Source organism: Bubalus kerabau, chromosome 1, assembly GCF_029407905.1.
Source record: "Bubalus kerabau isolate K-KA32 ecotype Philippines breed swamp buffalo chromosome 1, PCC_UOA_SB_1v2, whole genome shotgun sequence".
In the NCBI taxonomy this organism is placed as follows: domain Eukaryota; kingdom Metazoa; phylum Chordata; class Mammalia; order Artiodactyla; family Bovidae; genus Bubalus; species Bubalus kerabau.
In genome coordinates, this window is record NC_073624.1 from 43,286,306 (window position 1) to 43,313,378 (window position 27,073).

Genomic DNA, 27,073 nt, shown 5'->3' on the forward strand with positions numbered 1-27,073 from the left:
GACACCATGCTCTCAGAATTCTAGCCTTCAGAATATGGAGAAAATAAATTTCTGTTGCTTAAGCCAACTAGTCTTTGTTATGGCAGCCCTAACAAACTAACACAGACTTCTTTATCCATTTTCTGGAAGACTTTGTATGGAATTTTCATTATTTATTCCTTAAATTTTGGATAGAATTCACTAGTAAAATTATCTGGACTTGGAGTTTTTCTTTGGGAGAAGGTTAATTTGTTGTTGTTCAGGTGCTAAGTTGTGTCTGACTATTTGTGACCCATGAACTGCAGCACACCAGGCTTCCCTGTCCTTCACTATCTCCTGGAACTTGCTCAAACTCATGTCCATTCAGTCAGTGGTGCCATCCAACCATCTCATCCTCTGTCACCCTCTTCTCCTCTTGCCCTCAATCTTTCCCAGAATCAAGGTTTTTCCTAATGAGTTAGCTCTTTGCATCAGGTGGCCAAAGTATTGGAGTTTCAGCTTCAGCATCAGTCCTTCCAATGAATATTCAGGGTTGATTTCTTTTAGGATTGACTGGTTTCATCTCATTGTCCAAGGGACTCTCAAGAATCTTCTCCAGGACCACAGTTTGAAAGCATCAATTCTTTTTTTTTTTAATTATTTCTTTTAATTGGAGGCTAATTACTTTACAATATTATAGTGGTTTTTGCCATACATTGACATGAATCAGCCATGGGTGTACATGTGTTCCCCATCCTGAACCCCCTCCCACCTCCGTCTCCATCGCATCCCTCAGGGTCATCCCAGTGCACCAGCCCTCAGCACCCTGGCCCATGCATCAAACCTGGACTGGTGACCTATTTCACATATGATAATATATATGTTATTATATTCTCTCAAATCATCCCACCCTCGCTTTCTCCCACAGAGTCCAAAAGTCTGTTCTTTATATCTGTGTCTCTTTTGCTGTCTCACATAGAGGGTCCTTGTTATTATTTTTCTAAATTCCATATATATATGTGTTCATATATTGTATTGGTGTTTTTCTTTCTGACTAACTTCACTCTGTATAATAGGCTCCAGTTTCATCCACCTCTTTAGAACTGATTAAAATGCATTCTTTTTAATAGCTAAGTAATATTCCATTGTGTATATGTACCGCAGCTTTCTTATCCATTCATCTGCCGGTGGACATCTAGGTTGCTTCCATGTCCTGGCTATTGTAAACAGTGCTGCGATGAACACTGGGGTACATGTGTCTGTTGAAAGCATCAATTCTTCGGCACTCAACCTTCGTTATAGTCCAACTCTCACATCCATACACAACTACCAGAAAAGGTACCACACTTAGCTTTGACTATATATACCTTTGTCTGCAAAGTGATGTCTCCTTTTTAATACACTGTATAAGTTTGTCATAGCTGTTCTTCCAAGAAGCAAGCGTCTTTTAATTTCAAGGCTGCAGTCACCGTCTGCAGTGATTTTGGAGCCCAAGAAAATGAAATCTGACACTGTTTCCACATTTTCCCCATCTGTTTGCCTTGAAGTGATAGGACCTGATGGCATGATCTTAATTTTTTGAATATCGAGTTTTAAGCCAGCTTTTTCACTGTCCCATTTCACCTTCATCAAGAGGCTCTTTAGATCCTCTTCAGTTTCTGCCATTAAAATGGTATCACCTACATATCTGAGGTTGTTGATATTTCTCTGGCAATCTTGATTCCAGCCTATGCTTCGTCCAGCCCACCATTTCGCATGATATACTCTGCATAGAAGTTAAATAAGCAGGGTGACAATATACAGCCTTGACGTACTTCTTTCCCAATTTTGAACCAGTCCATTGTTCCATGTCCAGTTCTTACTGTTGCTTCTCGTCTGCACACATATTTCTCAGGAGGCAGGTAATGTGTTGTGGTATTCCCATCTCATTAAGAATCTTCCACAGTTTGTTGTGATCCACACAGTCAAAGACTTTAGCATAGTCAGTGAAGCAGAAGTTGATTTTTTTTTAATTTCCTTGCTTTTTCGATGATCTGGCATATGTTGGCAATTTGATCTCTGGTTCCTCTGCCTTTTCTAAATCTAACTTGTACATCTGGAAGTTCTCGATTCACATACTGCTGAAGCCTAGCTTGAAGGATTTTGAGCATAATCTTGCTGGCATGTGAAAAGAATGCAATTATACAGTAATTTGAACATTCTTTGGCATTGACCTTTGGGATTGGAATGAAAACTGACTTTTCCAGTCCTGTGGCCACTGCTGAGTTTTCCAATTTTGCTGGCATATTGAGTGCAGCGCTTTCACAGCATCATCTCATTGTTTTCCTCTATCTCTTCGCTATGATCACGGAGGAAGGCTTTCTTATCTCTCCGTGCTATTCTTTGGAAAGCTGCGTTCATTTGGGCATATCTTCCCCTTTCTCCTTTCCTTTCATTTCTCTTCTTTTCTCAACTATTTGTAAGGCCTCCTCAGACAACCACCTTGCCTTCTTGCATTTCTTTTTCTTGGGGATGGTTTTGGTCACCACCCTCTGTACAGTGTTATGAACCTTTGTCCATATTTCTTCAGGCACTGTGTCTAACAGATCTAGTCCCTTAAATCTATTTGTCACCTCAACTGTATAATTATAGGGATTTGACTTAGGTCATACTTGAGTGGCCTAGTGGTTTTCCCTACTTTCTTCAATGTAAGTCTGAGTTTTGCAATAAGGAGCTCATGATCCGAGCCACTGTCAGCTACTGGTTTTCTTTTGTCAACTGTGTAGAGCTTCTCCATCTTCGGCTTAAAAGACTATAGTAAATCTGATTCAGTATTGACCATCTGGTGATGTCCCTGCATACAGTCATCTCTTGTGCTGTTGGAAGAGGGTATTTGCTATGACTTGTGTGTTCTCTTGGCAAAACTCTGCTAGCCTTTGCCTTCATTTTGTACTCCAAGGCCAAATTTGCCTCTTATTCGAGGTTTCTCTTCCTACTTTCACATTCCAGTCCCTTATAATGAAAAGGACATCTTTTTTTGGTGTTAGTTCTAGGAGGTCTTATAGATCTTCCTAGAATCATTCAACTTCAGCTTCTTTGGCATTAGTCTAGGTTGGGGCATTGACTTGGATTACTGTGATGTTGAATATTTTGCCTTGGAAACAAACTCAGATGACAAAGATAAAAAAAAGTTGAATAACAAATTCAATTTCTTTAATGTAATACATATAGGCTACTCATTTTATCTGTTTCTTAAGTGATCTTTGGTAGTTAATGTCTTTAAGAAATTTATCTACCATCTAAGATACAGAATTTCTTGCCAAAAAGATACTCATAACATTCTCTTATTATCTTTTTAATGTATGTAATGTCTGTATTTGCATCACCTCTCTCATTCTTATGTGGCAATTTGTGTCTTTTTTTTTTTTTCTGTAATCAGTCTGGCTAAAGTTTTATCAATTTTATTGGTTTCTCAAAGAACTACCTTCTGTTTTCACTGATTTTCTTTTTCTGTTTTCTGTTTAATTGATTTCTGCTCTGATCTTTATTTTTATTATATTATTGTTTTTAGGTTTTTAAAGGCTGAAGTATATGTCATTGATTTGAGATCTTTTTTTTTTCCTCAACAGAAGTGTTCAATGCAATTAATTTCTTTTTAAGAGCTGCTTTCGATGTATCCCACAAATATTGATATGCTTTATTTTCATTTGGTTCAAAATACTTTCTGCTTTCAGTTTTGATTCATTTTTTGACCCTTGTGGCCAAAGAACATACTTTGCATGACTTAAATCTTTTTAAATTTGACATGTTTTATTGACCTGAATATGGGCAATCTTGGTAAGTGTTCTTTGTGTACTTGAAAAGAATTTGTATTCTGGTGGTGTTCGACATTCTAATAATATCAATTAGGTCAAGTTGGTTGGTACTGTTGTGCAAGTCCTCTGTGTTTCTACTGATATCTATTTCTTTATCAATTATTGAGAAAGGAGAGCTTTATCTTACTATAACTGAGACTTTGTCTATTTCTTATTGAGTCCATTGTTTTTGTGTCCAGGCATTTTGAAGTCCTGCTGCTTTTGAACAGGATGTAAGAGGGAAATCAAGGAAGAGTTTTGGGGCACTTAACACAAGTAGCTAGGTGGTATGAGTAGTAGGTAGGTAGTATGGGTAGGTAAAAGGCCTCCGGGTTATGTTGAGTATAAGGAACATCTGGCCCACGTGTTGGCTCTGACTAGAGTGATTTATTTTTAGATTGCTCAGAGAGTAATTGCTCCATCTAGGTTACAGTATCTATTTTAATCAAAGTAAAGCACATATCAGGATAAAGAACCAAAAGAATTATCAAAAATATTAGGTTGAATCATATGGGGTTGACATTTGTCTTTGACCTACAAAAATGGTAATTTCTCACAAAGCAAGGATGTTTGTTCATTATAGTATTGTTTAGAATAGTGAAACACTGAGAGTAATGTAAATGTCAAACAGTAAATCATGTCACAATACTGGAAAATTAAAGTTTTGAGAGATTATTTAATAACTTACTCCTTTTGTGTCCTCATCCAATTTTATAACATTAAATTCTATCTATACATGCCAGCAACTCCAAAATGCATATCAGAAGTCCAATAGCTCAGAAGATCCAGACTCAGACATTCAATTTCCTGTTCACCATTTTCACTTGGATGTCTAGTCAATATCTGAAATTTAACATGTCCAAAACTGAACTCCTGATCTGTCTTTAAATCCTGTTCTCCCCACATCCTTACTCATCTCAGTTAGTAGAAATTCTAGCCTCTCCTTTCCCATTTGTTCAGGTCAAAATCCTTGGAGTCATTTTCATTTTTGGTTTTCACATTTTTATTGGGGGCCGCCGGGGAGGGGCCCTGTCCCTGTCAACAGAGGAGCTCACAGTTCTTCTGCCATTTCAGCCATTCCAGCGCTCTGAGGGTCTGGGGGTGGCTAGGCATGTTGGGCCTGTTCCCATCGTCTTGAAAGAGCACTGGGTAGGTAGGTGTATGGTGTGGCCTGGTTGATCATGATGGTGTACTTAGTGCGTGGGCTGAGTGTGGGCAGAATTAGAGTGAGGCCTCTGGTGGTGAAAGATGCCACCAGCCTGACGTTCTTGAGGAAGGTGACGATTCTAGTGGCTCTCCTGGTTTCCCTTGGAGTCATTTTTGACTCTTCCTCATCCCCGATATTCAATCCATCAGGAAACTTTCTGACTTTAGCTTCAAAATATACCCATACCCAATGCTTTTCACCATTGTGGCCACTGAGGTCTTCTTTCCCTTACACTGCAAAAGCCTCCTGACCTTATTATAGTAACTGCAGTTAGTCAATATCTTAAAGAGCGCTGATGAAAATTGTATACATCTGGACTAAGTTCAAATGAACATGGCAGACAGTGTCTGCTCAAAATCATTACCTCATAAAGTTTGGAGACATTTGCTCACTATCTTCTTATCTTCTCCTGCATTTTCCTACTCCCCTCCTTTGTTTCCTCCTTAACTGAATATAAGGAACTAAACTGTCTGGAGCAGTTATCAATTTATTGCCCCATAGCAATAAAAATCTTGCTCTGCAGCAATGGAGCTAGACCTTCTTGTAGACATTTCTGACAGGTGGCAGTGTTAATCTTTGTTAATAGAATGCACTGGAGAGGCACTGGAGGAGGGAGCTTCTCTTCCAGCTTCTGCTGTGCTCTCCTCTGTGAGCTCCTCCAGTGTGCAGCTCCTGGCTCTTGTGGAAAGTGAAAGTGAAAATCGCTTAGTCGTGTCTGACTCTTTGCAACCCCATGGACAATATGGTCCATGGAATTCTCCAGGCCAGAATTCTGGCGTGGGAAGCCTTTCCCTTCTCCAGGGGATCTTCCCAACCTAGGGATCGAACCCAGGTCTCCTGCACTGCAGGTGGATTCTTTACCAGCTGAGCCACAAGGGAAGTCCTTGCGGTCTCAGAGGCTAACCTCTTGCGGTAGGGAGGCTTGGGGGGCTCTGTAGCGAGCTTTACTGGTATCACGCCTCTCCATGCAGGGCTTCCCTGGCACCTCCTTCTCCAGTGGCTTTCCAGCAAGTTCTGGGCTATGCCACCTCTCCAAGGATGTTTCCCTGGCACCTGACAGCAGATTCCAAACAAGTGGCGCTGGTGCAGCATCTCAGTAAGCTCCTCTGCCAGCCAGCGGGTCATGGCTGTGCCCTCTCTAATAAAGTCTGACTCTCAGCCTAAGTGGGAGGGGGCTCTTTGAGGTTTACCTTACCTCAGCCCTAGAGTTGGTAGCTGCTCCCCATATGTGCTATTTTTGTATTCTTTAGAGTTCTTTTTATTGCTTAGTAGCAAATCCGTCGTCATTCCAGTTTCTTATTATAGTAGTCTGTGATGGTTAATTTTATGCATTAACTTAGCTGGGCCGTGGTACCCAGATATTTAATCAGACATTATTCTGGAAGTTTCTGTGACAGTGTTTTTCAGATGAGACAAACATTCACATTGGTAGACTTTGAGTAAAGCAGATTATCCTCCATAATGTATCCAATCTGTTGAAGGCCTCAATTCAGCATAGACTGACCTCGTTTGAGCAAGAAGAAATTCTGCCAGTCAGTGATCTTTGAACTTGAACTACAGTTCTTTCCTTGGGTCTCCAGTCCACCAGCCTAACCTGCAGATTTTGGATTTACCATGGCTCCACAACTGTCAGGTGATTCCTTAAAATAAATCTCTCTCTATACACACACACACACACACACACACACATCTGTATACATCCTTAGCTCTGTTTCTCTGGATAATTCTAACAGTTCTAAACATTAAACTACCTCTCTTCAGATTGCTATGTGGTTTCTGTCTCTTGATTTGGATCCTGACAAATACACCATTATTTTCCCCTGAACTCAGAATCCATAGTGCAACTATCCAACATCTTTACCTTGGATGTCTAACAGGCATGCCAAACTTACAGCCAAAAGTAAGCTCTTGATGTTCCTCCTGCAAAGTTGTTTCTCTTACGCTTTTTCCAATCGCAGCTAAAGACAACTCCATTTTCAGTGAGGCTTTCCCTGGCTAACCCAATTTACAATTGCAGTCCATCTTTAAGCAGCCCCAGCCACACTTTCAATCCTTCTTCTTTGCTTGTTATTACTGTTATCTAATTATCACATGTATTGGGCTTCCCAGGTGGCTCAGTTGGTAAAGAATCTGCCTGCCAATGCGGGAGATGTGGGTTTGGTCCCTGGGTAGGAACATTCCCTGGAGAAAGAAATAGGAACCCACTCCAGTATTCTTGCCTGGAAAATTCCATGGACAGAGGAGCCTGGTGGGCTACAGTCCATGGGGTCACAAAAGTGTTGGACGTGACTCAGCGACTAAACATCAACTATATGTATTACTTGTCATGTTTATTAGGTAATTTGCTCCATTAGAATATAAATTCCATAAAAGCAGGAATTTGATGTGTGTGTTTGTTTAAACTGCTGCATGGTCATAACCTAAAGTAATGCTTAACATGTGGTAAATAATCAGTGCATCTCTGCCTTTCACTTTCAGTAAGGACTACAGTGCTAGTTATTTTTGAATGTCTTGTTTATCCCACATTCATCAATACAGTCTACGTTTTCTTTCAAAAATTGTTTTTGCTGTTTATGTTTAGATTGTTAAGCTAAGAACTGATTTTTCTGTATGGTGTGAGATAGGGTTCACATTTTCTTTTTACTGCTTCTGGAATAACCAGTTGCCCAGCAGATTATATTTCTATCGTGTGTGTGTGTGTGTGTGTGTGTGTGTGTGTGTGTGCGGGCATGCGCGCGCCTGAATGCATGTGTGTACGCACTCCGTGGAATTCTTCAGGCAAGAATCCTAGACCAGGTTGCCATTTCCCACTTCAGGAGATCTTCCCGACCCAGGGATTGAACCCGCACCTACACTTGTGCCTCTGCACTGGCAGATGGATTCTTTACCACTGTGCCATCTGGGAAGCTCATATTTCTACTACATAATGGTTTCATGTAGCTTTCTCTCCTAATGGCTTTATTGCTCTACTTTCTGGAGTCACTGGCCCTGTGCACTACTCAGTATTAAGGTTCTACAATAATGAAGCAAAACAAAGTATCAACCCCACAGTTTTATTTGTAAAGAACAAAGCATGAAAAGTCATATTTAAATGTACTCCAAAACCTGAAAAACCCACATCAGTTTCTCTGATACATATGTTAAAGTGCTTGATATCACAATACTTTTTAAATTTTAATTATGTTCAGATGAAAAAAAAAATCCAGTTCTGATGCATTTTGTTAACAATACAAAGAAAAAAATATATAATTTAAATGCAGAAATGCTTATTTAAAAAAAAGACACACAGGATACATTTATACATGGTTCAAGTGTAACACAGAGAATTCTTTCTATATGTTTAACACCCTCATTTGATTAACAACAGGAACTCTCACCATACCTCTCTACTGTTAACAAGATCTGTCTGGTGTTTGGAATAAAGACTGGGCCACACACAAATACATTTAGGTAAATGTGTCAAGCATAATTCCCTCCCACATAACCCAAGGATACGCTGGATTCATTCAAATGAGGAGAATGTTTTTGATGATTTTTTTTCACTCTGATATTAATTGCTCAGTGTGATACCTTTCTGGATCCAATCTTTATTTTGTCCTTGAGAGGACAATCAGGTCTGCTAAGATCTGAAAGGATGAGGTTCTCCTTGGATTATTCTGATCACACTCCATTGGTAGCCTCTTCAAAAAGCTTGGAAATCAGTTTGATTCAAGAGTTTTATAAATGGATTTTAATAGGAATAAGAGACCTAGTAGTTTATTATTTGTTTCTCCTTTTACACTAAAAGGTAATATAACAAGTACTTATATAAGAAACACGGACTTCAAATGACATGGATGACGTGGAAATAGAATTCACTTTATAAAAGTAGAGAAGATCTCAAGACTCCATTCTCAATCAATGAAGGTGTATTAATACTGAAATATAAATAGCTACGGTTCAGATTGTCCTTCCAAATGGTGAAAAAGATAGACTAGTTTCTATAAACCTCACAGAGAAAATACTCAACAGTTCTCAAAATGAAAATCTACTGAAAAATCATAATTCTTAGCAGAAAGAAGCTATTTTATAATTAACAGCTACACTCCCAATGCTGTCAAATAAATATTTCCCTGGGCAATCTGAGGTCCTTGTCTGTTGCCTCATGTTTCAAAGTATCTGAGGGGTCAGCATTTACTATACACAAACTGTTATGTATAGTCTCCATCCCTCTTTTACTCCCATTTACATATAATAGTGCTTTATTGCCAAAAAAGGAAATACGAGCAATTCAGTATTTCCCCTGTATATTCATACAGTGTGACAGAAGTTCATTAAACTGATTTCTTAAAAAGCCATGTTAAAGTAAATACCACAGGGTTACAAAAGGTACAAAATGTATGAAATATTTAAAATAAAATTTAGAGGGAAATCGTAAATTTTGCAAGCTTTCAGTTTCTACCAGATTCTTGCCACAGTGGGAAAGAGGAAGGGAAGGTCGGGAGGCCTTCCTTCTGTTCTCAGTAGCCCCATTTTCTCCACTGAGAACCTTGCTTTATACTGTTCCACACTGAGCCGCAGTCATTTAAGGTGCAGACGAGCCCCCAAACAGAACACGGCTTCAGGGTCTCACACATAATACCAACACTGGTGTAATGGCCCTATATCAAAAAGGTGATTATTAGGAGTTTCAGAACATTTGAAAAACACTTTGAAGATAAGTATTTCAAGAGGTAACATTTTTGGCAATTTAATTTTAAAATAATTTCTTCTTAAGCTATTTTGTGAAAATACTAATCATGACTCCAGGCACAACTTTTAATTTATTTTGAAGAAAAAAGTCAAATTTGATTTTTGTATACTTTAACTTTGAAGTATGATGATATAGCGATATACTCTTAACAGCAAAAAGTATACCTCTGAGTGACTTTCCAAAGTCAGGTCGGAAGGCTGTGTACACTTATATGTACATTTATTCTAAGAATTTTGCTGCTGTCCTCAAAATACTTTGATACTCAAAGACAGTTATAAGCCATGTAAGAATTGTCTTACCTACTGTATCTCTTACATGACCCCAAACTCTGCTTAAGTGTCGTTTTCATTCATCAACTTGGGTTCTAAGAACTTTTTGTTTCCAAATATAAAATTTCTTCTGAAAAGCCACCATTACCCATCACTAGAAATATTCAAAAGAATGGGCTATAGGTCATTCGGGCAGCTCATGAGGAGGTCCGAGGGGTCTGGGGCACAGGCTGTATGACTGGGCTGAGTACTGACCCCCACGGTGGTAACTAAAGGGCACAGCACTCTAGACGGCGTGTCCGCTCTGGGGTGACTCTTCTTCTGCAGTTGGTCATTTCACTACTGTAGTCAGATGACAGAAAATGGGATGAAACTTCAGGTCAGACTCTTGGGGGATATTACTTTCTAAAGTAGTGGTTTTACTCACAGGTCTGAAATCCACTTTTGCTCCTAGTTTTGTTTTTGGCCGTGCCATAAGGCTTGTGAGATTTTAGTTCCCTGACCAGGGATCAAACCCAGGTCCTCAGCAGTAAAAGTGTGGAATCCTAACCACTGGACTGCCAGGGAATTCCTGCTCCTACTTTTTATAACAGGTGTAATTTTCTATTACTTAAGGACAATTTGTTAAAATGAATATTAATCCCTATAAGTTATTACTATAAATGAATATTAATCATTATCTGCTACCTATATAGGTGGATGAATTAAGATCCAAGGGTAGAAAGACTTATTATTAATATGAATGCCTTGAAGGCCAGTCTCATGTAGCCTGGTATAATTAAAAAAACATGAATTCTACACCCTGTGCTGCCACTGACCAGGTGTGCAGGTAAGGATTTAATCTCTCTGATCCTTAAGTCTTCCCATCTGTAAAATGAGAAGGCTAGATGAGACGACTCAATTCTAGCATGCTGACCTAAGTCACCTCTCCGTTTGTCCAGAATGTGTCAGAAGCAAGGCCTTTGGAAAAGTAACAAGACCCTAGATTGGATCATTCTGTGGTTTCTCATCATTGAAACAGTAAGCACCTGGGTGAAACAGGTTCTGGATACGTCCCATAATAGACTCTCCATGTCCCAGGGGTAGCCACACCACTGTGGGCAAACTTTAGCTGCAGGCAAACAAATTTCTGGTCTACCCAGGTCACCCAGAACCATCTTAAACCCTTTCCATGGTTTCTAAATGCTGCCTTCAGTTCTCCCTTACCTCCGCAAGGACTCAGTCACATATTAAAAGGGAGTGTGCCTTGGCTGAATGCAGTGTTTGATAACGGGAGTGGGGCACTTATTTCACTAGTTTCTTCCTCAAGAGAAAAAGCGAAGCAACACTATTGGCTAAAGCCCAGAACCCTCAGATGACACAAGGGTCCTGAGAGGCCATGACTTTGCTTCTTAGTCACAACTGGGAATAAAACCTGGAGCTCTGCTAAGGCAATTTCACTGCTAACAACGTGCAAATGTCTACATTACTTACAAGACCAACCGTAGCATGAAGACTTTCGGTAACGTGCTAACACTGTATTTAACATCCTTAAAAAACACCAAATTGCAAAGTTTCTCACAACGTTTGGTCTTCCAAACTGTTGCCTCTTGTCTGGCTTCCATTTTGCCAGTCTGCGCAGTACTGGCTTTTACCTTCCTGGGCCCGCAGTATTACATTTTCACCCCTGCTTACAAAGGAACATACAGCTGGCCCTGAAACACCCAGAAAGGGTTCATTCTTTCTCTCTTCTGGTATTTGCATTATCATGGTCAACAAATACTTTCACAAAAACATTCCAAGCCACACAGAGTCCTCCTCCTTCTTAGACATTCTTTCCATTTCCTGAGGGGGGATGGGCACTGGAAGAGGGGAGGCGGGTGATTGGAACCAAACAAAGACAGTGTTTGTGGTTATTCTTGAGAGGTAAGGGACCACTGCAGGGTTGAGATGGCCAAATTAAAAGTATAGAATCAAACTGCTGTTTGCAGTTTTTAAGACTATGAGGCCAACACTCTGAAATTCACATCTCCCCAAAGTACCTCAAATAACAAGAATAAAAATGTCAAGGATGAAGTTAGTCTAGGCTAATCTTTGCAAAGTGTAAAGAAGTTAATATAATCCCACAATTTCACAGACTGCTCAGGGCTTTGTGTGTTCTCTTTTCAGTGTAGCCAAGCTCCTGGGATCCAGTATTTAAAATATTTGAATTATAGCTTTATCTTGTGCTGATGAAAAAATTTTTCCAAAAGACTGGAAGAGTGGCTGAATTCAAATTATGAAACCATCTGAAACTTAAAAGATGTAAATGAGGGCTACTCTCCCCTACAGTAGGTAAACTGTTTACATTCACAATATAAAGGGTAAGACACCAGGATGGCTAGCGAGTACATAACAATGCTTTCTGGATTCCTTTGTGGTACCTGGAGGAAAATAAAAAGCCCCAATGGGTTGTACTATATTTACATGTTTACTGGCTTCTTCCTGACTAGCACCACTCTCCCCACTACCCAACTCCCAATACTTTTAAGCTACTGATTTTAAGTTACAGGAATATTCAATCTAAGAAAAGTATCTTATTAGAGTAATAGAATTTCTTAAAGAAGAGAGAATATTTACACACATCTAACACATGAAAATACTCTATTTTATACTAAATTCCAGGTTCAAATGAACTACAATACAGCATTTTGCCTTGTCTGCAGTGTGAGGACTGTTCACAGTGGGGGACACGCCGTGCCGCCCCTGCAGTGACTCACTGCCTTGTCAGACAAGTCCAAATCCGTCCCCGTTGTCGGGGAAGGTTCAGGAACAAGGGTTCTGGACTGAGTTTCTAGCTAATTGGGTTACACATCCACTCCTTTGATGAGCGAGCCTTCTAAGACTATGGTGAAGTCCTGGATGGTCTGCAGAATGCGGATGAGGGAGTTGACCGTCATGTGATCTCGCAGGAGGGCGCTCTCCTCATACATTCGGGTGATGGCAGGACACTCGGCTAACAGAGGAATCCACTGTGGGAGCAGGCGATCTCTGCAGACCCAAATAGAAACAAGTCCTGAGCACTGCTGCCCTGCTGCACAACTACACACACACTGGAGCTTTGGACAGAAGGTGCGAGGCTGAATGTTCAGGGTGAAATCTAGCCAAGCTCTGAGGTCACCAGAGAGAAAATCAAAGTCAAGTAGTTGGATAATCACTGGTTAAAAAGATAAGGTAATGAAACAGTGTACGCTAAGGGGGAAAGGAAACCTATTAGATTCTAAGAGTGAGTTTGCACAAGTTGGCCATCAAGACTTAGATGTGGTAAAGATTCTCTATTCTGATTCTACCTCTTTTAAAAAGAAGCAGAATGTCATTTTGTATTGTTGAACAGAGATGTTATTCAGACATCTGTGACAAGCCATGCCACAGTAGATCTTTTGGGAAGAAAGACTCCATTAAATTGTAGGGACTAGCACTTTAAAAAAAAATTTACACAACATAAAAAGAATAAAATCAAAGCAGAAAACATTAAGTAGATCTTACAAAAAAGAAGTGGTACATTGATTTAATAAATCACAACAGTAAAGACAGAAAAGGAGATAAGGATCATGCTCGAACTTAAAAAGCACAGCTGAAGTTGGACAGCTTTTATTAAGAAGAAATATAGAATTTAGCTCAAATAACTAGCTGTTTCAAGAGGACAGGATCTCATCTTTAACGTTTCCTAATTAAACTGACATTAGTATCTGTCGCTATGTTGCTTAGACACCCTTGCTGAGCAGCTGTCAGTACACTTCATGACAAGGCAGCTAGGCCATCCTACAAGAGGTGCTGGGCTTAGAAGGAAACAAACACTGCACGGATAAAAAATCTTCTAAGGGTCTGTGTGGTTCATTTCTTACAATTCTGACAGCTGTTTTAAAATTAATGGATTGTATAGCTCCTATGTGTCATTTTACAAAAAGAAAGGGGTAGGAAACTGTCTTAAAGAGACTTTCCGTAGTAAGAATTCTACAATGTCATCAAATTTAAAGCAATATGGTACTGTATACACACCATACAAGCTCTGTACAGAAAACTGTATGTGTGAGTGTGCTGTTGTGTCCATTACCTCCACCTGTCTATGGTGCAGTACTTTGTCACGGTTCAGAGCTTGGGGCTCTGGGGTGACACTGGGTATAAATCTTGGCTCTGCCTCTTTCTAGCTGTGTGACCTTGGGAAAGTCTGTTAACTTATCTGTGCCTCTTCTACTTTCCATTTTCTCACCTATACAGTGGGGATATTGCTTGCTCCTTCATGCAGGGGTGGTGGTGAAGTGATAGGAAGGTTAAATGAGATAATACATGGGAAGTGCTAAGTATAGTGCCCAACACACAGCAAACACCCAATACAGAGGAGTCTCATAAAACTTGAAATGGAGGAAACCAACCGCAGAGCTTTGGAAGGGGCATGGTTTGGTATAAACCTTTCTAAATTCTTGTTCAACACATGACAAAGACAGGGAAAGTCAAGAACTGGCTTAATACCGTGTTCCAAGGCAAACTAAGATCTGGAATTTGCCATCCTTCCCAATATTCCGGGGTGCAGTATTAATAGCATTTACATAGTGGCAGAAGGTTTTGCAGGATGATTTCTGAATGAGGACATCATCTTCATTATCTAGAATCTGGTCAGTGGTTTCAAAATAAGCAACTGCTCTCTCTGGGGAAGGAAATCAGAGTTATATCACAATACACCTTAATACTTCATATACAAAAAGATGAAACAGTTTATTCTGGAAATACTAAAGATGCTTTGCATTATAGCTATTCCTAAAACCAAAACCATTATTTTATCATTGGTTTCACAATAAATCCTAAAGGCCCATGTTTCCTGGTAGAACCATATGCTCCCAGATATTTATTTTCTAATCTAGACTACACTCTAGATGGTTAGAAAGCTTACTCTCTTTAGAATACCTTCAAAAATGGCAATTGATAGCAAAGAAAAAAATAAACATGGTCTTGTCTGTTAAGACTGGATCCTTCTAGGCGTAAGTAGCAAAGACATGGTAGCCACTGAGGTGGTGCCCTTTGTTCCAGTTATAGGATGGCTGGCTAACATTCTGCAGCAAAGTCCTTGAAACAGAACTGCTTCAGTAAATCTGAGGAAGAGTTATTAATACACATATCAGAAGCAGGACTAGTAAGATTCAGTGCATTCCAAAAGGAAAAAAATACCCCACTCTAGGGGCCTAGCTCTGTCCACTTTCCTTTCTTTGTCTAAAAGTTCAAATTTGGATAAAACCAACCACTTCATCCAGGTCTTATTTACAAACCATGAAACGATTAATCACCCTGTTAAACAGACTGTGAATTGTAGAAGAGCTGCATAGCAAAATAAAGAATGCAAAGTTTAGGGAGCTAGAGAACCACAATCTAATTGAACTTTCCCGAAGATGGAAACATTCTATATCTGCAAGGTCCAATTCTATAGCCCCTTGTAGGGCCAGTATGACTAAGAGAGTCAATTTAAAATTTGATTTAAATTAAGTCAATTTAAATAGCCACACGTGACTAGTGGTTACCATACTGGATAGCACAGAACTAGAGTAATCTTTTTAAAACACATTATATCATATTCCTCAGCTCCCTGGTAGCTCAGACGGTAAAGAGTCTGCCTGTAATGCAGGAGACCTGGGTTTGATCCCTGGGTTGGGAAGATCCCCTAGAGAAGGGTGTGGCAACCCACTGAGTGTTCTTGCCTGGAGAATCCAATCCCCATGGACAGAGAAGCCTGGCAGGCTACAGTCCATGGGGTCGCAAAGGAGTTGAACACGACTGAGTAACAAAGCACACCTTAGCGCCAAGTCTTCCAATGACTTCCCATTCCATTCAGGATAAAGACCAACTGCTTCCAAAGACATAGAAGGCCCTCCACAATAGAGGGCCTCCTCCGGCTCTAGCAATAAAAATCCTCTCTCCAAATACCCACCTCTCTCCCTCATTCTGTTGCAGTCACACTCACCTCCTTGCTGCTAGTCTACAGAAAGCCAAGCACAGCCCCACCCTGCTCTGCAAGGGCACCTGTCTCAGCCTGGGGTGCTCTCCTCCTGGTATTCACAAGGCTCACTTCCTCACGTCCTTAAAGTCTTTGCTCAACAGTATCTTATCAACAAGGTCTATAACCTTCCTAATTAAAAGAGTACTCCCACTCCGTTTCCTTTTGCCTTGCTCCATTTTTGTCTGCATCAATGATGACCTTCCAACATATCAGATAAATTACATATCTGTTATGATTTTGTGTATTGTTTGCCCTCCTGACTCCACAAGATTGTAAGTTTGTCAACCATAGGAATTTCTGTGTCTTGTTTACTTTTAACTTGAAGTGTATATCTTGAGCATCTAAAATAGTTTAGAATATTGTGAACACACAGAGATATTTGTTGACTGAATGAAAAGCACAGACACTGCTTATTTGATATTTACTTTGAAAAACATATACCCTTATCACCAACCCTTATTTGCTCAAATTCTTGGGTTTTTTGAGTTTTCTAAGACACATTTCAATGACCTTACAACAATGTACACCAGCTTTAATTTACCTATGAAGTCCCAGATGAAGACATTCTTATGAAAGATGCGAGCTGATTTGAAGCCATGGTGGAAAACTTGCTCAAGTGCTGCAACTAAGCCACTCTCTCCACACAGCAACACAGTGAGGCTTCCTCTCTGTGGAGAGCAACACACAGTGCCAGAGAATGAGCTCCTGCATTGATGTTTAAGAAAAACAGCAGAGGAACAAGTGCTGAGGGTAGCTATGAAACATGTTTTTGCAGCTATTAGCAAGCTTACAAATAAAAATTAAAGCACCTTTTTATTGCCTTATGTATCATGTATAAAAGCAGCTTTAAAATCCTACCACAGTAAGTTTTACAGCCCATCATACCTCTTTTTCAGGTTTGTGAAAATGTTTCACAATGTTGTTCACAGCTTCTCCAATTCCTTCTTGGATCTGTCCTGCATTGGGTTCTAAAAAATAATGAATAATGGCGGAAATTTCAGGCAAGGAAAATAAACCAAGTACTACAGGACATCAACTGTGCCTGCCTGTGCAGGAAACACTTCACCAGGGCAGGCTGCCTTGTCAGGGATCCATGAAACTTGCCTTGCCAGTTTAGTCAAGTGAGGCATATTGACACAAAGGAAAAGAATCTAAGAGACCCCCGAGACTCAAATCCCAGCCTTACCACTCAAAATCTATAACTATAGTCACCAATTTTAAGTATGTAATTTGATGAGTTTCGACAGATGTATAGACATGTAACTACCACTATAATCAAAATACAGAAAATTTCCATCAACCCCCAAAGTTCTGCTGTTCCCCTTTTCAGTCAATTCCCTTCCCCAGCTTGTAACTTTGTAACCCCTGTCAAGTACTCATCTGCTTTCCATCATTATTATATTGCCTTTTCTAGAATTTAATAAATAGAATTGTATAATGTCTGCTTTTTCTCACCTGGCACAATACTTTTGATTCATCCATGATGTTAGCTATATCAACAGTATTGCTGAATAGTATCCCACTGACTAGATGTATCACTATCTGCTTATCCACTTACCAGCTGGTGGATGTTGCAAGTGTTTCCATTCTGGCTATTATGAATAAAGCTGCTTGGAAAATTTGAGTATGAGTCTTGGTGTAGATATATGCATTCATTTCTCTAGGATATATACATCTAGATTGAGAGTTCTGGGTGAAGTGTATGGTTAGTACATGTATATATCTTTATAAGAAATTGCCAAATGGTTTTTCCTTTTGTATTCCCATTGTAATATATGCGTATTCACTATTGTCTCCTCTTTCTAGTGTATGTGCGGTATTAAGTTTACTTTGGAGGCAGAAAAGAATTATGGATAAAGGGAATCATTTATTAAAGAATAAGGGAGATTGTTAAAGACTATATCATTCTAATAGTTAATATATCACTATATGCTAACAAATGGATATAGAATAATAATATCTAAGGAAATTGCTTTGTTAACTAAGGACCTCTTAGGTACCTCTTATTAATAAGGTACCTCCAATAACTCATGGTTATTGTCTATGAATTGAAATAAAACCACTTGACTGTCTCTTTAGTTTTCTGTGGCTCCTGTAATAGATGACCACAAATTTAGTAACTTAAAAAAGGGAGAAATTTCTTCTCTCACAATTCCAGAGGGAGAAGTCAGAAATCAGTATCAATGGGTAGAAATCAAGTTGTGGACAGGGCTGTGCTTCCTCAGGAGGCTCAATGGAAGAAGTTGCTCCTTGCCTCTTCAAGCCCAGGTGGCATTCCTTGGCCTGTGCCCACATCATCCAGTCTCTGCCTCCATCTGTCTATTTATTGTCTTCTCCTCTGTGTGTCTAATTTCCTCTATCTTATAACAATACATGTAATTGAATTTAGGGTCCACCTGGATAACCCAGATAATTTCCCTATCTCAAGATCCTTAACTTACTCAATTGAGTAACATTTACATATCCCAGGGATTAAAATTTGATATCCTTGGGAGACTAAAGACCACATTAGTATAAACTAGAAGTTTATTGTGCTATTAAAAATGGCATGTGAACACAGTATCCTATCTGTAGAAGTCACTTTTATATATATTTTGTCACTTCTACAGGAAGTTTCGGGGTGGGGTGGGGAGTGGAATTTTTAGAATTACTCTTAGAAAAAGGGGCTTTGGATAACTAGATATGAGAGTACTATAACTGTCTTTATTCTTCCTTGAAGTTTCAGGCAAAATATTATTTATTCATACCTTCAGAGCATAACTAAAACAGAGCAGGTGGTTTTTTATTTGATTTTAACATCTAAATTCTTCAGGCTTTTAATTATTTGTAATTATCCTGCCTTATTTCCCCCTTTTTCTCTCTCCACTCTAAAGTCTTTCTCACAAATTAATTTTCCTCAGCTTTCTTTTTAATCTCCTTACCATAATTCATTTAACACAACAGTTTTTTATGAAATGGCCACATGATGCCTAAAACATCTAAGACACATTGGAAAATAAAAAAACAACTAATTACTGGTAGTTTTTCCTGTCAGTGATGTGATGCTCAGTCTCCTGGCCACAGTGGGTGATTTCTGCTGGGGTGGAGTCCGACACTGCTTTACTAGATCCTCATCTGCTGCTGATGTCATCAATTCTCCAATGAGAATTCTCTCCAGACTTCCATCATCAATGCCTTTCCCCAGCCACCGCCCGCATGGGAACCTAGCAGGACAGAAATAAACTTCAGAATCTCCAATATGTTACTAGCTTTAATCAGAATTTTTAAATGGCATCAAGGGTGAAACCCATCATTTTAGTGGGTGATCAGCCTGTGGGTGATTTTTTTCATTATAAAAAATTGCAAACACTTAAAAAAGAAGACAAAGAAATAGACACCCATGTTCTAATGACTTAGTTATAACATTCTCCCATATGCTTCATTTTTGTTTTTTGTTAAAAGTAAATTACACACATCAGGACATTTTACTAATTACTTCAGTGAATCTCTGAAAAATAAAGAAGTCTCTCTTGTATAGCCATAAATTATTATTATCAAATTAAAGTAACTTTTAAATATTTTCTCATACCTCATCTATATCAAAATTCTGTAGTTAGTGTCAACAAGAGTATCTTCAAACTAGATGTTAATGGGGGAATTAAGTTCCAGGAAAAAAGAGGAGAATGTTCTCAAAGAGGAGTGCTGGCTGCAATCAGGAGTGTCCAAAAGAGCCTTTTGTCTTACTGATATTATTTTAAGCTTCTTTTTTTCCTTTTCTTATCAGAGTTTCAATCTTTTTCAACATTTGTGGACTAAGTGTTAGCAGCAAACACAATCAGTCTTTTTGAGAAGTATTTTGGGGGCAATTTTGTATTTGGAACAAAATAACAGAACTTTGTTATTACATAAACAAGACAACCCAAAAAGCTAAAGTAAAATTCAAAAGGTAGTGGGAAAGCTTTAGAATGAAAATAATTCTCAAACTTTTTCTTGTCTAAAAAGTATTAAAAGAAGTCTGAACTCCCAAGGACATTTACTTACCTATATGTATGTCCTGTGATTTCATTTCTGACCATGACACAATCCACTAGCCATTTGGCTAACAGTCCTGAGTTATCGTGACCGATCTGGACAGTTGTCAGCTTCCCCAGATTCTGGCACTGTAGGGACAGGACCACAGGGTACTCAGTTCCCGATCTTTTCCTGCCACCTCTCAGCTTTAGTAGTGGTTCCAAACAATTTACAAATGCAGAAGACTCTGCATAATGTATTCTGTTGTGCACTAGAGAAAAATTTCCAAATAGATCCCTTCTAATGAGACAGGAAACATAGGAACATTATTAAATGAGAGGGACTACACAATGTCTGAGAGCAGATATGTAAACAGGTGCTTGAAGAACACCTGGGAAGGAACAATGATTTCCAACTGGAGAATCTGGAAACATCACCGAGTCAGTAGATTTTTTTCCTTTGAAGGATGAGAAGAATTCCAAAAAATGGGAAAGGATGCTATTTAGATTTAGTTATAGAGAGGTCAGAAAAATAATTATAGACATAAAAAATCACCAAGTTTTTCTGCTTTAATAAATACTAAGGCAGACTGACCTCAAACATCATCTAGAAGTCTCTGAAGCTACTGTTAAAAAAAAAACCATAGTTATCAGCATTCTTCCTGACCCTTTGTGCGTAAGTACAAAAGAAAGTGATGATAAAAAAAAAAAAAAAAGAAAGTGATGATAACAGAAATGGTAAAAATTAATGTCAACAAAATTCTGATGAAAGATCACAGACCCCAACTGACTATGTATAGCTGGGAACCTCAAAGCTATGAGTTCTCAAAGCACTTGACATCTTTGAATCATAGATCTAGGTGATGGAGGAGGGCATCTTGAATTAGTTGTGGCAGCAGAGATGGAAAGAAGCAGACAGATGTGAGAGTCTGGAAACAGCAATGATGGGACTTATAATGCAGTTTATGTCTATAGCAGTCAAAGAAAAGCCAAGGAGTTTAATCTTTTATATACAGATAGCTGTGAGCCCACTGAATAGTGTCAAAATAAGCTCTTGGGCAGTGTCATGACTCTGAGTGGAAACTGCCATTCCTAGACCCCAGGAACAGAACATTCAGTTAGTACCATTTCCCTTCGGAAAGGAGAACAGATGTTTGTCTCCTTTCTGCATGCCAGGATCAACCAGCATGTGGGCTCAAAAGTATGGGGCTACTTCACCAGGTAAGACCGGAAAACTGACTATCATAGTGAGAGGTATTTTCGCAAGATCATTTTATAAATATCACCATGTGGTCTAAAGGCCAAAGCATGAAAAGCAGCTCCTGTTCCCTTTGCCCAGGTTCAGGCAGGGTGAATTTACAGTTTGGAAGAGAACCACTGTGGGGAAAGCATTCACCTGAATGTTCTCTATGTGCCAGGTTCTACAACACGCGTTGGGAATTATGGAAAAGGACCTGGCAAAGCCCCAGAGTGCACCACTACAAGTAGAAATACACAGCTTAACAATTAAAAAAACAATAAAAATGCAAAACAAATTCATGTGTTCCAGACAACTTTCGGAGAAGGCAATGGCACCCCACTCCAGTACTCTTGCCTGGCAAATCCCATGGACGGAGGAGCCTGGTAGGCTGCAGTCCATGGGGTCACTAAGAGTCAGACACGACTGAGTGACTTCACTTTCACTTTTCACTTTGATGCATTGGAGAAGGAAATGGCAACCCACTCCAGTGTTCTTGCCTGGAGAATCCCAGGGACGAGAGAGCCTGATGGGCTGCTGTCTACGGGGTTGCACAGAGTCGGACACGACTGAAGTGACTTAGTAGCAGCAGCAGCAGCAGACAACTTTAGGTATATAATCCTCTAAATGATCCTGCATGCTTAATTACCCTTTGTATTATTTGACTTGGGGAAAAATGAAAAACTGAAACTGGCATTGTTGTGTAGAACTATGTATGACACTTTGTGCTAAGAAAGCAATTAGCTGAACCTACTTCAAAAGTCATTTCAAGGAGGTTTTTGGGAATCTGCATTACTCCCGTGTCTCCTAGTTCTCCTGATACACAGATCCAGGGGTTTGACGTGATGATCGCGTTGCTCAGCTTTTTGATGGGAATGATCACTGACCTATATGGAATCACTGAAAGAAAAATGCTGAAATTAATACAAAATAACAATGAAGTTCTCCTGAAGAAAACAAATATATATTCAGAATTCTGTTGGCTTTCACAGATAATTTGCCTTTTAATGATCTATCAAGCTATAAACTTAAGCAACAGGATGAGATCATAACCTCCTCTAGCCTAGAAAGATGAGGTCTGGTATTAAGCCACAAGTCCCAGTACTTGTACTAGTTTCCATACTTATACATCATTATGTACACATGGCATTGTTGTTGTTCAGTTGCTAAACTCTGTCCGACTCTTTGCAACCCCCATGGACTGCAGCACACCAGGCTTCTCTGTCCTTCACTATTACCTGGAGTTTGCTCAAATTCTTATACATCGAGTCAGTGATAACTATCTAACCATCTCAACCTCTGTCGCCCTCTTATCCTTTTGCCCTCAATCCTTCTCAGTACCAGGGTCTTTTTCAATGAGTTGGCTATTCGCATCAGGTGGCCAAAGTACTGGAGCTTCAGCTGCAGCAACAGTCCTTTCAATAAATATTCAGGGTTGATTCCCTTCAGGATTGACTGATTTGATCTCCATGCAGTCCAAGGGACTCTCAAAAGAGTCTTTTCCAGCACCACAATTCGAAAGCACCAATTCTTCAGCACTCAGCCTTCTCATGGTCCAACTCTCACACCCATAACATGGCATGCTTATCATCAGCACTACATTTTATAAACAATGTCAGGCATTAGCACCAGAATACCTGAGGACATAGACAGTGACTGTGTAGTATTTTCATTGCTTTGATGTTTTTATTCATTTTGTTCCAAAATGGAGTACAAATGAGCATGGTTACTGGCATGGTTTCATATAAGGAAGGTGGTTGGTGACTACTTGCACAGTATCTGCTTGTTGCTGATTTTCTTGGGCAATGCTTCACAACACTGCACTCCAGAACTTTCTCATCCCAGTGTTACAGTCCCATATGCAAAGCCAGTAATAGACAACAGCACCTCCATTCCAGCTGTAATATGAAGTCTATTAGCTACAACTTGGAAAGGGGGCTCTAGGGCAAGAGATGCCTCAGGGAGAGAATAAGGATGCGGAAAGGAATCTGTGAAATCGTTCCCTTTGAAGGCTCTTCAAAGGCAAGCCACTAGATGTCACTGGCCAAACACCATCGTTTGCTCAAATGTGGAACCCACAGTTAGGCATTCCACACACCTCCATTTCCTTTAAAAAATGAGGACGGCTCAAACACATTAGCATATTTTTAGCCCTCAGAGCCATACTTTTTTTTTTTTTAAAAAGCAGGGTAGAATCAATATTTTGGTTGGTATTCTCTTCATCCAGTCACAAGAGAACTATTAAAAGGTCCTCTTTGAAAGAACTACACCCAGGATTAAAAACAGTCACTGGACAAGGGGCTCGGATCTTGCCTCACAAGAGGGGCTCATGTCTCAGTGTGCTCTTAGATGAGCAGAATGAATGGGATAAATGGCTTGTTTCTCTAATTTTACATAGAGGACTTTCTTTCTGTTGGCTGAATAACTCCCCTTTCTGTCCTTTTATTTTGGCTGAAGGAAAGGAAAATGTCAGAGAAAAAGGCCATATTTTCATGGCTTAGTAATCATGAGAATCAAACGATTTTTGAAACTGAAAGCAGAAGAGGTTAGTGCAAGACGTTATTTTAGGTACCAAAGGCTACTCATTTCTTTCACTAATAGGATTAGAAAAGATGCAGAAAAAGGCTTGTTTAGGGTCAGCAGTTCTGTTGGCTGCAAAGGGCTCACAGATACACAATGATTTCATAAAGCAGAAAAAGATTAGTATTATTAAACTCAGAATATTTATTTCATGAAGTATTTCAATTCCCTAGTTTTAAGAGTTAGATGGATAAAGAGAAATCTGCGGATATGGGGAGGAGCTTAGGAGTCCTAACTCCCTCTGCAATTTCTTCTCTTTCAAAATTGTATATAACACCTTAGCTTCTAATTAACTAACAGTATCTTGACAGATATTACAGGTTAGCCTAATAACCATTCTAACTCCATTTTCTTTGCCTCTACCAGAGACCAAAACCTACACAACTCTGCCCAGTGAAATACTGGTTATATTTATTGAAATTTCTCAGAAAATTATGTTCTTCTGGCACAGATTCTGACCCCTCTTCCTTGGCACTGCTTCCTTCTTCAGGCTGGAGGGTAAACTGAGAACAGCTACCTTGTGATCATGAGGTGATTAGCACACACTGACAGCTGTCACAGAGCTTGGGTCTGTGATAGCACTGCAGACTGCCTACTTCAAGACTTCTCACTGTGTAAGAAAAACAAAACTACCGATTTGTTTACACCACTGTTTTCTGATATTTGCAACTGACAATAATTCCTAACTGATACAAGTAAAAATTCTCCAAAGTAGGGAAGGGGACCAATGTGACAGAATAAATACTATAATTTAGTTTATCAAAAACACATCTTCAATCAGTATTTCCTCCCTCTTGTTGTTGTTCAGCGGCTAAGCTGTGTCTGACTCTTTTTGACCCCCATAGACCGTAGCATGTCAGGTTTTCCTGTCCTTCACTATCTCCCAGAGTTTGCTCAAATTCATGTCCATTAGCATTCAGAGTCTATTTAACCACCATATTCTCATTTTGCTCTTGACGTCAATCTTTCCCAGCATCAGGGTCTTTTTCAATGAGTTGACTCTCCATCAAGTGGACAAAGTATTGGAGCTTCAACTTCAGCATTAGTCCTTGCAGTGAATATTCAAGGCCGATTTCCTTATAGTGACTGGTATGATCTCACTGCAGTCCAAGGAACTTTCAAGAGTCTTCTTAACACCACAATTTGAAAGCATCAGTTCCTTGGTGCTCAGCCTTCTTTACAGTCCAACTCTCACACCTATACATGACTACTGGAAAAACCACAGCTTTGAGTATACGGACCTTTGTCAGCAAAGTGATATCTCTGCTTTTGAATATGTTGTCTAGGTTTGTCACAGCTCTCCTTCCATGGAGCAAGCACTTTAATTTCATGGCTGTATTCACTGTCCTCAGTGAGGTGATTTTGGACCCAAGAAAATAAAATCTGTCACTGCTTCCACTTTTTCCCCTTCTATTTGCCATGAAGTGATGGGACTAGATGCCATGATTTTAGTTTTTTGAATGTTGAGTTTTACGCCAGCTTCTTCACTCTCCTCTTTCACGTTCATCAAGAGGCTCTTTAGATTAACTTTACTTTCTGCCATTAGAGTGGTATCATCTGCATATCTGAGTTTGTTGATATTTCTCCTGGCAATCTTGATTCCAGCTTATAATTCATCCAGTCAGGCATTAACTGCTATACAAGAAGTTATAAAAGTTACATAAACAGGGTGACAATTTACAACCTTGTCTTACCTCTTTCCTAATTTTAAACCAGTCACTTGTTCCATGTAAGTTTCTAATTGCTTCTTAAGCCACATACAGGTTTCTCAGGAGACAAGTAAGGTAGTGTGGTATTCCCATTTCTTGAAAGAATTTTCCATAGTTTGTTGTGATCCACACAAAGGCTTTAGTGTAGTCAATGAAGCAGATTTTTTTTTTTAATTCCCTTGCTTTCTCTATGATCCAGCGGATATTGGCAATTTGATCTCTGGTTCCTCTGCCTTTTCTAAACCCAGCTTGTACATCTAGAAATTCTCAGTTCACGTACTGCTGAAGTCTAGCTTGGAGGATTTTGAGCATAACCTTACTAGTATTCAAAATGAGTGCAACTGTATGGTAGTTTGAACATTCTTTGGCACTGCTATTCTTTGGGGTTGGAATGAAAATGGACCTTTTCCAGTCCTGTGGCTGCTACAGAATTTTCGAATTTGCTGGCATATTGAATGCAGCACTTTCAAAGCATCATCCTTTAGGATCTGAAATAGCTCAGCTGGAATTCCATCACCTCCACTAGCTTTGTTTGTAGTCATATTTCCTAAGGTCCACTTCACACTCCACGATGTCTGGCTCTAGGTAAGTGACCACACCATCGTGGTTATCTGGGTCATTAAGATCTGCAACATTCAGCAAGATTCTGAAGTCTTTCTGAATCATCAAAGTTTAATGATGTTCAGTTTAGTTCAGTTGCTCAGTCCTGTCCAACTCTTTGCAACCCCATGGACTGCAGCACACCAGGCTTCCCTGGCCATCACCAACTCCTGGAGCTTGCTCAAACTCATGTCCATCGAGTTGTGATGTCATCCAACCATTTCGTCCTCTGTCGTCCCCTTCTTCTCCTGCCTTCAATCTTTCCCAGCACCAGGGTCTTTTTCAGTGAGTCAGTTCTTCACAACAGGTGGCCAAAGTATTGAGTTTCAGCTTTAGCATCAGTCTTTCTGATGAATATTCAGGACTGATTTCCTTTAGGGTTGACTGGTTTGATCTCCTTGCAGTCCCAGGGACTCTTCAAGAGTCTTCACCACAGTTCTAAAGCATCAATTCTTCGGCACTCAGCTTTCTTTATAGTCCAACTTTCATATTCACACATGACTACTGGAAAAACCATAGCTTTGACTAGACAGACCTTTGTTGGCAAAGTAATATCTTTGCTTTTTAATATGCTGTCTAGGTTGGTCATAGCTTTTCTTCCAAGGAGCAAGCATCTTTTAATTTCATGGCTGTTCAGTTACATGTTTATTATTATCATATACTGATTCTTTGAATTTATGTGTTTCAGATAAGACACTGCAATGTTTGTTTAATAAAACATTCCTCTTCACATCCACCCCATTTCCTATTGCAGGATGGGTTTTTTGGTAAGCAGACTCTGAGTCAGAAATTAGCATGAAGAATGCAGCTTCTGGGTTCAACATGTGAGGAAGAAAGGGTGGGCTGAGGCAGAAACTGAGCTCTGATGCTGTGAGTCCTCAGCTGATACCACAGTGCGTTCTGGGGCAGCCCAGGGATCAGGCAGGGATCCTGGCTGGCTTTAGTAGGACGGATA

The 27,073-nt window shown here is 39.6% G+C and overlaps 1 protein-coding gene and 1 long non-coding RNA gene across 9 annotated transcripts in view; one reads left to right on the top strand and one right to left on the bottom strand.

Moving 5' to 3' along the window:
• Positions 1-17,555, top strand: part of LOC129646683 (uncharacterized) — a 31,896-nt gene extending 14,341 nt beyond the window's left edge. Inside the window, exons 4-6 of one of the 7 annotated variants that reach the window (XR_008712121.1) lie at positions 5,970-6,094; positions 6,480-6,631; positions 16,900-17,555. This is a non-coding gene — a long non-coding RNA (uncharacterized LOC129646683). Of the gene's footprint in view, positions 1-5,969; positions 6,095-6,395; positions 6,752-7,107; positions 7,338-8,785; positions 8,924-16,899 lie in introns of those variants that run through there. The other 6 variants (XR_008712119.1, XR_008712122.1, XR_008712124.1 and 3 more) reach the window with 6 other exon arrangements.
• The window catches only part of DENND5B (DENN domain containing 5B), a 221,890-nt gene continuing 202,858 nt past the window's right edge, over positions 8,042-27,073 (bottom strand). For both annotated transcript variants that reach the window (XM_055573205.1, XM_055573197.1), the window contains 7 exons: positions 21,984-22,129; positions 20,024-20,142; positions 19,019-19,206; positions 16,889-16,971; positions 16,545-16,671; positions 14,488-14,662; positions 8,042-13,008 (listed from right to left, as the gene is read on the bottom strand). In XM_055573205.1, coding sequence (XP_055429180.1) covers positions 12,825-13,008; positions 14,488-14,662; positions 16,545-16,671; positions 16,889-16,971; positions 19,019-19,206; positions 20,024-20,142; positions 21,984-22,129 — 1,022 coding nt within the window. In that variant the 3' untranslated portion in view covers positions 8,042-12,824. The remainder of the gene's footprint in view (positions 13,009-14,487; positions 14,663-16,544; positions 16,672-16,888; positions 16,972-19,018; positions 19,207-20,023; positions 20,143-21,983; positions 22,130-27,073) is intronic.